The sequence below is a fragment of the Hippichthys cyanospilos genome, chromosome 17 (assembly GCF_059441005.1).
Source record: "Hippichthys cyanospilos isolate Australia breed blue-spotted pipefish chromosome 17, RoL_Hcya_1.0, whole genome shotgun sequence".
Taxonomy (NCBI): Eukaryota; Metazoa; Chordata; class Actinopteri; order Syngnathiformes; family Syngnathidae; genus Hippichthys; species Hippichthys cyanospilos.
This window is the reverse complement of record NC_142385.1, coordinates 7974334-7986694: the sequence shown is the minus strand read 5'-3', so window position 1 is coordinate 7986694 and position 12361 is coordinate 7974334. Positions and strand designations below refer to the sequence as shown.

Here is a 12361-nt window from a genome sequence, read left to right as displayed (position 1 = left end):
GATGTCACGTGTGTACCCACTGTATGTAAACTGCAATACGGAAATATTAAACATAACTGTTCAATCTAAAGTTTATCATAATACTGTTTGATAGATTTATTGAACATATAAACACAATTCAAAGGGAAATGAAAATAGAATAAAGAAACTAAAAACAAAATAATTAATATAAACGTTCTGTAATTTATATGTTCAAAAGATGTAGGAAATTCCTTGTTTTTGCAAGATTAATGATATTCAGACACTAGGTAAATTATATACAGTAATATAATGTAATACATCATAAATAAAACTTAACAGAAATACAAATATCACTTAATTCACAAATTTCTACGGAATATCAAGTTTCATTCATTCAGGAAGGGCAGAAGCCTGCAGTGTCTTCCATGCACATACATAGGCGTTTCGTTAATAAGGCGCAGACATAACTTTAAAGCAACATTTCGTCATGAAAAGAATAAAATGCATTTGTCACTACGTAATATAAACGGTACGCACTACGTTTTTGGTCAGGCATTACGTGAGACAGCTACAAAACTTGTAAGGAAAACGCGCACTTTCCCTTTCTTTTCATTCAGGCATCAAGGTGGGGCACCTAACGGGAGCTATTTGGAAAAAGTGGGTGGTCTGTTAGTGTGAGTGAAGGCATGGAGGGCAGACCCGCAAAAAGACAAGTCTGCTTCCAACACCTCTGACCGCCTGATCGGATGACAGCTTCATCGGCCGCGACACATGACCGACTGCGCCGATATGTTTTTACCCCAAAAGAACAGCGTCTTTCCATCTTTACAATGATTGTTTCCAATCTGCAGTTTTGTCGCTAAAGCTGCTTCAGGAGTGCCAACACATCATCAGCAGGCTGACGAAAAGTTGCCTCGTTTGACTTCTTGGATCATCAAAGTCGTTGTTTCAATCATCCGAATAGGTGAGATTTGATTTCACGCCTTTTACTTAAAATATAAAGAATATTCATGCGTTTTGGAGATGTGTAAGTTCCTAATAACATGAACCTTCTGCCACCTAGTGGAGGAGCAGTTACTCGTTTTGCCTGTCACTGTAAATATGTGGCATAGATAGGAAAAAAAAAACAATGATGCATTTCCACTGATTGGCAGTCTCTACTATAAATGAGTGATGGCCTGGAAAAGAAGTGCTCAAGACCCAATAATCCGTCTGCTGTCTCTCACCTGTCACTTGTTGATACTGTTTGTGGTTCTGCTTAGCTGCACTCAGAGATCTTGAGCTTCTCAAATTTGGCACATAAAAGACTCGCTTTTGACTGAGAATTTGCCTGAATAATACCTAAGAAATACCTGGCAACCCCTGCTCTGTTGTCTGTGTGTTTTGCTCTTGTCACTGCAATTGTCAAGTGAGGTGAGGGATGTCATGCTGCAATATTCAGTGCCAGCTTTAAATTATTCACCACCGCCAATGGGGTATTATAACGAGTCCTTATTGACAGTTGAACGGAAGATCCTTGGCTTTGAAGTGCTCGGCTTTGTCTTTAATAGAGCCCAAATTATTTTAGTGCCTGAGCAGATGAAACTACAGTGCATAACATCCAGGTAGAAAGAAAAGCTCTGTTCCAGTATTGTTTTGTGTTTTGAAGCATCATTTCTCCATCACTATTTTACACGTTACAACAAATTCTGTGTGAATGTTTAATTCCATTCATTTTGTTGCTGTAATTAAAGCTTATCCAGGTGTCAAGTTAAGATTGTGAGGAAGGAACACAGAACATGATGTAAGACAGTTATGCTGCGGTTATATAAAGAGTTCCCATTTAGGCATGTGCATTCCTTAATATGATTCATGCGGTGGGAAAAAGTCCTCTTCCTCCCCCGTTTTTTGACCAGCTAATGTTTTTCAAGACCTAAGGGGGGCTCGATTCTCCTGTGATAATTTAGCTTGAACTGCATTTTACTTGGAAGGTAGTCAAACCTCTGATTACATTATTCCCATTCTACTCCACTAAGTCATCAAGTTGGGGGTGATTTTGTTTTTTTCAGATGAGAGTTTTAGTACTCATTTAAACTGTTTGCCGATAATTCATATTTTTTTTTACAGCTTTCAATTGTGATAAATGTGTTAGGTGCCATTGACAGCTATTGACCTCAAATATCCATTTTAACTGGGCTAGCAATGGATGAGTTTGTCAAATATTCTTCAGAAACACAAGCTTAAACATGACACATGGTTCAAATAGAGTGAAAATGGTAACTAAAATGTAAATGGAGAATAAAAAACAAATAAAATATACAAACCAATTTATCAACTTACTCACCACATCAACTGACAGATCATTCATTCATCCCCGTCACTGCCCGAAAAGTTCATCATGCATTTTCAATACAATTTTACAATTATATGTTCTATGTGCCTGCACAGGTGAGGTCAACCCAAAAGTGTAATGTACAATATGTGCCCCCGCTAGTCTTAACACAGCATTCTGATTAACTTTTGAATTATACAGTAAAACGTTTTGCACATCTTGCTCATATAACAACAGCTTTGCACATCTCGCCCAGAGAACAGTTTTGCACATGTTGGTCCAGTAATTTCTCAGTAAACATTATGATGCGGATGATGCTTTATGACTTGGAATAGCTTTCACTTCACAGATAATAGTTTTGCACATCTTGCCTAGGTATCAGTTTAGCACATTTTGGTATTTTCTCAGTCAACTTCATGAAGTGGATAATGCTACTGACTTGGAATGGCTTTCACTTCACATTTAATAGTTTTGCACATCTTTCACATATACCAGATTTGTACATGTTGGTATTTTGTCATTTAGCTTTATGAACTGGAACGATTATAATTTCACAGATAGCATTTTTGCACATATTGTCCAGATAGTTTTTCACATCTTGCCCAAATAAAGGTTTTGCTCATCTGGGTATTTTCTCAATCAACTTTATGATGTGGATAACATTTTATGATCTGAATCTTTAACTTCACAGATAATAGTTTTGCATATCTTTCCCATCTAACAGCTTTGTAAATCTTTTCCAGTTAACGGTTTTGCACATCTTCTCCAAATAACAGTTTTGGAAGTTTAGATGTTTTTCTCAGTCAACTATATGATGTGGATCATGCCTTGTGACCTCAAATGACTTTCTTCTCACAGAAAATAATTTTGCTTTTCTTGCCAAGCATTATGATGTGGATGATGCTTTATGACCTGGAATGACTTTCAGTTCAGAGCTGTGCTTTTTCAAGAGCTTAAATTTCTTGACCTCTTACTGTTTTTGAGAACATGTGAATTTGAAGATGTTCCCAAACTCTTTCTCTTTGTGATAGCAGGGCCTGAAAACCTTGTTTCTGTCCAATAAGACAAATGGCCCCTAAATCCAAACAAAACCTCTACCTAGCAATCCCCAATCTACTTGTTTGCACATTTTCTCCTCCTGGATCGATCACGCTTCCGCAATCTTGTTACGAGTACACCCCCCGAGGAGGAGATGAGTTACATAACGGCTCATATGTAAGCTATTAGGGCCTCCGCCGTCTTTTATGGGTGCGGCCAATCCCCGGGCATCCTAGTCGGTCCTCTTAGGGAAAACCCTCTTAGCCGTTTCCCAGGCGACGTGAGCGCAGACATCTGAGCTGTCCTCATGTTTATGCAAAGGAGCAGTCCCCCTCGGTATGTGTGTCTGACATTTATATTCAACACGTGCTTGGGAAAGGACATGGAAAAGAGGAGGAGGAGGACTGTGCGAGGTTCTGGCATTCTCCTGTGGAATGCCCTGACGTTTGCTCACCAAATATGAAAAGTGTGTGCTGTATACAAAACCTTTTTTTTTTCCAATGGACGCACCCTGAGTTTCCTCCTACGTCCTGACACATCCTTTAGCCGTTATTTCCAGCTAGACACCCAACAGAATGATTCATCGTTAACTGAAGACATGTTGTCTTCATCCGCCAGCATTTTCCGCTAAACTTCAAATTTTATCAAATAACAAGAAATTATCAATACCAATTTTTCAGATTGAGACCAGTACCGAGTATTTTTGAGCACTGACGGATAACAAGCACTGATAACAATTTTGGTAAACTTTTTGACAAAAGGAAACTCAATTGAGGAGCACCATCGACGTCATTTGACGGCGATCATAAAAATTGATCAAAGCGGAAATGATTAATCCAATTTTTTTCTCAGACCGAGACCACGATGAGTACTCGAGTTGAGTAGTCATTGATAACAAGTACTGATACCAATAGTACTGTTCACAAACAAAATTACCCCAAACCAATGACGGCTCATCTTTAACGATTTGAACGCCATTGACGAGAAATTACGTCACAGGAAATCTTATTGAGGAGCTTTTGATCAAATTATTGATAGAATTTTTTTTCAGACCACTACAATTACACAATGCCTAAATAGTCACAGGTAAGTCATTTTAATAAATAAAATCTCCCACCACCCCAAAAAAATGTCAGCTCATTTTTAACACTTTGAAGTCCATTGACGTGAAAGGACGTCAAATGAAACCCTACTGAGGAGCACCATTAGTGCCAACTACTTTTTTTTTTTTTTTTTCTGTGGGAATGGGTGATTTTTTTTTTTTTTTTTTGGGGGGGGGGCACAAAATAAGGTCACTCCAAATGCATGAATTCGGTTCGCAGGTTCTTTTTTTTTTTTTATAAATAGCTGCCATTAAAAGAATTAAATAAAGATCTTTTCCAATATCACACTTTCCTTAAATTTTAATGAATTAAATTAATGGAATACTCAACTGTTTTCTGGGTGTGGTCATGTGGTGCTTGTAAACTGAGCTGGGATTGGTTGTTATCTGAGCCGTAAACACGTGATGTCATTTTCAGTCAGCAGGAAGTGGGAAAATGTGTTTTTAAACGTAATAATTATAACAAAATTAAGATTTTGAGAGGAAATTAGGTAAAGATAGTACCGTCTTATAAAAACGTTTTTTTCTTTTTAATTATAGTTTTCCAGCTTATGACAACACATCACAACTACACCCTCATTTAATTTTATTGATTGCAGGCATTTTACTTAGTGATCCAAATGCATTGTCCAATTGGCGGAAGTCACGAAGTGCTACATCACATCGGACCTCACATTTCATTCTCTGTCTCAGAACTCATATGTGTTGCCTTGGCTGTTTTGCTTCTGATGCTAAATCTCAGCTAGCTAACAATTAGTCAAGTAGTTTAGCCTTTCACATTGATGACGTTGCTTTTACAAGAAGCAGTCATTTTCCCTGCTTTTAAGAGAAGACTGTTGCCTTTGTTGGGCATTCGAAGAGCTTAAAATAGATTTGTTTCATCAAAGTTTTGAAGCATGGCCTCTGTATTGCAGCTGTGTTTGGTTAAAACTGGGAAGAAATGGTGAGAAAACCACATGGCCTGCTTGACAGCTGTCAGGAAGGAAGCAAAACCCCTCAAATGACCCCCTCCCCCACCACCTTACAAAGCACGTGCTAAGAACCTTTCTTTTTCATTTCTAGATCTCTCCTCTGGCGCTTTTGGGGTATTGTTTACAATTCCAGCTGACTCAGCAGTCTGAGCAAGCCACGGAGTCAACAAATAGTATCAAAACATATCCAGCCCTCTCCAGAGGCTTCTGCCAGCTTGCGTGTGTGTGTGTGTGCGTGTGTGTGTGCCAGTTTGCCACTGCGGCGCACTGGATCGGGGATGAATGGGACAGGGCTTGTGCGTCCTCATGGATGGCATTGACTCAAAGGATACAGATTGTCAGCAGCTGCCGACTGCACGCATGCATTTACGCGAGGGATGGGAATTTGGCTGTTACCGTGACAGGTGACAAAACTTTCCAGAACAAAATATTTTCCGCATCAAAATAACCCCCAAAATGTAACCCTTGCACAGAATTTTGTCTACATGTTGTTGCAAAGAAGACACATGGGAGCTGAAATTTCACCCAGAAGGTGATAACATATCAAAATTCAACTTGGCATGACCACTTAGTTATCACACGACAAGGAGTGTGCCATCCCTTGGATAAACTATTGCATGAATGATGTGGAGGAACATAATCCAAAATTTTTCAAAATACTGCACAAAGGTTAACTGCTTCAGTGCCAAGCGTTATCAGAAAAGGCAACCTCTTGAGGGCCAGTATATTTATCATTTTCACTTATCTTTCAAGCCCCACAGAATTTTGTGTGCTATGTCTATGTCAACATGGGTGGTATCATATCAAATATTGATTTGCATTCCTTACGTAGATATACAAGTATGTAATACGTGTTTTTTATGTATAGAAACACTGCCATCCAATGGTCACAGTTATCACTATAGTGCTCAATTGGCTTAATATTAGAGAAGCACTAGTCAAGGGTGTCCGCTACCTTCCATAAAGAAATCTATTTGATCAGAATCTTATCACTTAATATTTTTATTACTATTTTAACAGACAAGTATTCTGGTCCATGGCACTGAAAAAGTTAAAAAAAAAAATAATGCTTTATGGATTTTCTCAGATTTCTCTCCATTTTTTTTGGACCCATTCAAGCATTTTAACTTTAAGCAGATCAACTTTCTGCAATGTGTGTCGAAACTTTCCACTTAACAAGAATTCAACAAACCCCAAATAAAGAAATATGACAAATTCACCCTTGACAACTTTATATAGATTCTCATAAAAGATGGCCCCCAAAATTTGTAACCAATACCAGAAAGTCACACTTAAATATATTTCTTTCAGCACCGAAATACCCCCCCAAATTTCACTAAAAGTCAAACATTCCAACTTTACACAGTTCAGCTTACCATAACAGATGCCAAAAATTCCCACTAATCAAATATTTAATATTATCAACATCAAAATTCTTTATCTGTAATTCTATAATTTCTATCTTTTTTGACTAATTCATTTTTCAACTATAAGCTGTTCACTTTACCTGACCTTAACAAATGCCAAAAATTTCCACTTACTAACAATTTAACATTTTCACTATTAAAATACCAATGCATTTTTTAAAATTGTTTTTTTCCTATTATGATATTTTGACCTATTTAAAGCATTCCAGGTTCTCAGGCTCTATTTAAAAAAAAAATGATAAGGACGACTGTCCTAGGAACATGAGACAGCTGGGGTTTTGTCCCACTGTCAGCTGTCGTACAGTAGAAGTGTGTGTCAGCCGTAATACGTAATGTCACTTAGCGGCTCACGTACACTGCCCCTTTCACTGCTGTGGTCCATTTGGGAAGATTGGCAGTACGAGATCTCAAATATTTCCTGCAAGACAAGAGTAACCAGAATACTTTACGTTAGAATGTGCAAAGTTCATCCCGTTATCAAGACTTCGAGGAGACACGCCTGTTTTGGTCTTCCCGTGGAGATGTCGAGCTTGAAGGTTCATAACAAAGTTTGCAGAGTTGTTTTGTCTTTGAACAAGGATCTCGTTTCACTTTTTTTTTCCATTTTCAAACCTAAACAAAACCGGCCTCCCTCTGATACTTTGGGTGGGTCAGAAACATCTGACACATTCAACAAGTTTCCTTCTGTATTTAAGTCCTGTAGAAGAACCCTCAGAATCTTTTCATAATCTCTGCGTGGGGTTGAATGTATTGGCAGTTCTATTCAAAAGTATTTGCGTTAATTGCAAGTATATTCAAACATTTGCAAGTACAATAGACAAGCGTTGCGTGTGCGTATACGTGCTTGTAGGCTAAAAGCTAAAAGCATAGCATTTTGCTACAGGTACATTTGAACATATTTTCATGTACTTTTGAATGTATTTGTATTAGGCATACATATAAGTAGCCTATTCATATGTTATAGGTACTTAAAAATTCATTCAAATGCAAGTACATGATACAAGTTTTATGTACCGTATTTTTTAATACCTTTGATTGTACTTTCAAACACGCTGCGCATTGGCAGCTCCATGCTTCTGAAACTCTGAAATTTCTTTGTGCCCTTTCTGTTAGACTCCAAGATTTCCTTATATTGTCCCGGGGACAGAGTATTGTTTACATCGTGAAAGCAAAATGGAAACTGTTAGCTTGATGAGCGAAAAAACATTATCTGTAGTAAATAACCATTTTCGGACCAATGAGTAAAATTGTGTAATTTTCCTTGTTTGTGGTACTTGGGAATGAAACCAGTGCGCAACCATTGAACTGGATCCATGAGATACAGCTCTCCGCATGGCTGGCAATAAAAAAGCGTTGCCATCACGCCTGGCCCCCGCTGTCGCGGTTTTGTTGGGCCTGGCGTAAAAGTCACCAGGCAACGCTGCGACACACTCACCCAGACCCATAAATAACAATAAGTAGCTTGTCTGGCTGCATGCAGATCTGGATTAGCCGGCAGAAAGCGGCTGCAGCAGCCCAGCGGCTCTTTGCAAGCCCAGGTGAAACACAAGCAGTTTGTCCTTTTGGCAAAAGCAGCTAAAGGCGCCGCCCAAATACCCATTTTGTTCACGTGACAGTTTTTCGACAAACATTCTGCATGTCAAGTCAAAATGTTACAACTTGTAGTCCCCTCCCTTCTACAAGGCTTGTTCGTAATATGCTTTGCTTTTGTGCATGTCAGGACATACACAGCTTCTGGCATGGAACTCTTGTAGTGTGAATTTTAAGCTGTCTCGGAATCTGTTTGACCAGCTTTTATGAGCCCTGTAGCACTGACCTGGTCACATCTGGTTCCATCTTTGTTATTTCGTATGCACTTCCAGGATAAGATGAGCCCCGCAAACTGCCCTATTGAGGTTAGCACTTAATGGGTCCTGAGTTCTTTTTCTCCTTACTCCGTCATTCCTAACACAGAGACCTCATTGATTCTCTGTGAAATTGCACCCGTCTTCTCTTATTTCTGATTTTAAGGCCTCACCATCCCCACCTGGAATTAGTTAAGTGAGTCTCATGGCATTTGTATGGAAAGGGATTCGGGTCAGTGAAGGAAAATCACAGTTGACACTACTCTTATTCTTATCTCTGAATTATGGTTGTAAAGTGAGAATTTTCATTTTAAAGTAATTTAACTTCAAAGTGAGAGTTGAGTAAAGTCAGAATTTAGAAAATTGTCCCTCCAAATTAAGAATTGTGATGAGAATTCTCACAATTTTGAGAATAACGATAAAAAAAATCCACACTTTAAAAGTTAAATTATTCAGACTATAATTCTGAGTCAGAATTCTGAGAACATTTAGAATTCTGAGCTAAAATGTCAGTTCAGGAATTTGACTTTTAAGTGAGAATTTCTAGTGAGTACTTATAAATTCTCAAAATTCTCAGAATAGTCAGGATTCTGTGATTCTTTTTATTTTTTTCAGAATTTTATGACAGAATCATCTCAAAAGTGAGATTTCTCAGATTGCTCCATCAATCACTTAAAAATGAGAATCCTCATTAAATTCAGACTTTTTTTTTCTTGGGATTCTCCCTAAAAGTCCGAATTCAGACTTCAAAATGTGAATTCTCATAGCATTCAGTCAGAATCTTGACTTCTCGTATTTCTGATGGACGTCTGATCGAATAAAGTTGGACTTTAAAGTCAGAATTCTGAGACATTCAGAAGCACGCACACACACACACACACACACACACACACACACACACTTGCTTTTCATTCTTATTTTGATGACTTGTATGCATGTGGGCGTTTTTCTATTAGCGACACAACTTTGTGACTTTGTGTTTTGCAGGTGATGAGTAATGGAAGCGGGTTCGCTGGTGCGCGCCGTCTTCGAGTTCCTCCCCAGCGTCTCAGAAGAGCTGCCTCTCTTCACCGGCGATGTCATTGAGGTGCTCAGCGTGGTGGATGACTTCTGGTTGCTCGGCAACAAAGATGGCGTCACCGGTAAAGTGTCCAGAAAACAAATCTCGACACAAGCTTGCAACTATGAAACCTAGATGTCACAAAGGGGATTTTTATACGTTAGTTGTTGCGCCGCCGACATCGAGTTGCTGAAAATATGACAGGGATGACTAAAGATCATGAAGGAAGTTGGGTTTTCCCCCATATGTGCTGTCTTGTCTTCAGGTCAGTTTCCCAGCACCTTTGTGGAAGAGGTTACCATTCCCAGCTCCAAGCCTGGCGACCCGCTCTACGTGTGCATCAATGATTTCTGCTCCACGGAACCGGGGACTCTTTCCCTAACGAGAGGTACGCCATCATTTTTTTTTCCAATGTCAATATCTCACATTGAAACTGTGTATTGCAAGTCTATTGATTGATTAGTGAAATGATATCTAATTAATGGTGTTTTCTGACTTAGCAAAGCACTACTAATTGATGCCACTGCAACCAGGTAAACTGCTTTAGTTTTATTGTGGTCCTGCAAATGTAGTTTGAAAGGGATTCCTGAAGTGGGTTACACGTACCGATTTGGAATATCGTAGTCAGCTCACTCGGCACAACTTGTTGTCGTCGCTAAGGATTTGCCAGTGGAAACATCCAACAAGTTTATTGTTTAATGATTGCTCCCTCAATCATTTTATGGGCATATCAGATAAGAAAATGACTCATCAGTAAGGATGTTCCAATCCAGATCATTAATGATGGGCAAGCGAAGCTTCATGAAGCAACTATGTGTGTGTGTGTAAGTGTGTTTACTATTCTAGATGGCACTCTTGGTCAAAGAGCCAAGGGAAACAGAAAGCATTTCCACTGCACTAGTGTTTATCTTTTTTAACCAAGAGCCCCCATCTAGAGGAGTAAAGAAAAAACAAAACAGCTGCTTCATGAAGCTTCATTGTCCCCTCACCACTGATTACAAATTTAATTCATTTTCACTGCACACATGCTTTGTGAAGCTTCCCCATCAATACCAATCACACATTTAATGCAACTACTACTTTAGTGTTTATCTTTAAACAAAGCACACCATAAAAAAGAAGTAACAAAAAAATACACGTCCTTTGCGAAGCTACATTTTCGTTTCACATCCAATCACATGTTCAGAAATATGTTATTATCAGCTGATTGGAATCAGAGGAATCAAAAGGTTAAAAAAGAACACGTTAATTGATTGATTTTTGTTTTTATAAGCGTTTATGGGCCAGGAAGCAACAAAATAATCAAATCTCGAGGTGCACAGATATTGCTAGAAGAAATAACTACAGTATTACATTTTGTATTACACAGTATCGTAACACAACCGGAAACAGCTGAAGAACACACACCACTTTACCACTCATATATATGAAAGATGTCATGTGAGGATAGTTTGGAAAAAAAAAAGAAAAATAAACACATTGCTGAGATATCCGACTCAGGTGACCATCCCTATTCATCACGTCTCACACCACAGAGAAGTCACTCATGATAATCATTGAGGGACATCCAAGAAAGGATGAAAGAAATGCCACATTTTGGCCTGATTGTTGTGTACCCACTCTGTAGAATCCCTCTAGTTCCCTAAAATCCCCACTAGATGTCCTCAGATGCTTAGATGAAACTAGTAAACGGATTTTAATTTATAGTTTCCCTGAGTTGTTTTAACATAATTACTTCTGTGTTATTTAAGTCTTTTTATGTCTATTTTTTTATCGACATGCTCAGGACTAAAGACAAAGTCTGTGCAAAGATGCTTCACACGGGTAAAACTGCTGTCATTTATTTAACATTTGATGTTAGCAGTGGTTCTAGTTGTGGCAAAAATAATATGCATTGAAAACCGAATTATCATATTTTATTATTTTTAAATAGATACAGCAAGTGACATTTCCTGCAAAATAGGAAATTGTCTGCCCTGCGCCGTGTTCATTTCCAATAGGGACTTCCATGCACCTACTTGTTTTTTGCCAGGTTTTGCTCCCAGACACAATGGGAGGTGGAGCTGCAGGATCTTTGGAATGTGACCCTATAACTTCTCGCTGGCCAGTCGTTCCCCTGAGCCTAGATGCACTTTGAAAATAAGCAGAACAAAATAGTAGCATGACAAGTGTTATTTTGATTACATTCAGTCTCTATTGATGGTGAGTGCGTTTCGGACATTAAAGAGTAGGTGGTTTTCTTTTCGATTTAAGAGGAAATTAATTGGAACATGAAGCAACTTGTTAAATTGTTTTAGTGACTCTTCTTCAAATGGTTGTATGATTTATTCGTTTGCTTACCATTTAGTTGCTAATAAATACCTTTCTAATGAGTTATACAAAGTGTTTTAGAACAGCAGGGGTACATGAAGGAACCGGGAGTATGTGAGATTTTGACAGGGTTTCTGCTAGCAGCAAACCATGGTCAATATTTTTTGCCGCCTGGATAGGAACAGTAGCTCTTTCTAATACATTTCTTTAATATATATTTCAAAAGAAGTGCTTTAGAATAACATTTCTCAAATCGGGTGCAATGAAGGCAATTTTGGTAAATATGAGCTTTGATCAGGGGTTCTGATATCAGCAAATCCAATTGAATGTTTTTAAT

General features: G+C 38.4%; 1 protein-coding gene across 3 annotated transcripts in view; it reads left to right on the top strand.

Annotated features, from left to right (window-relative positions):
* Positions 1 to 645: 645 nt before the first annotated feature.
* dnmbp (dynamin binding protein) overlaps positions 646 to 12361 on the top strand; it is a 41227-nt gene continuing 29511 nt past the window's right edge. For 2 of the 3 annotated variants that reach the window (XM_088439440.1, XM_088439439.1), the window contains exons 1-3: positions 646 to 925; positions 9642 to 9796; positions 9980 to 10102. In XM_088439440.1, coding sequence (XP_088295566.1) covers positions 9652 to 9796; positions 9980 to 10102 — 268 coding nt within the window. In that variant the 5' untranslated portion in view covers positions 646 to 925; positions 9642 to 9651. Of the gene's footprint in view, positions 926 to 9641; positions 9797 to 9979; positions 10103 to 11510; positions 11539 to 12361 lie in introns of those variants that run through there. The other variant, XM_088439441.1, reaches the window with a different exon arrangement.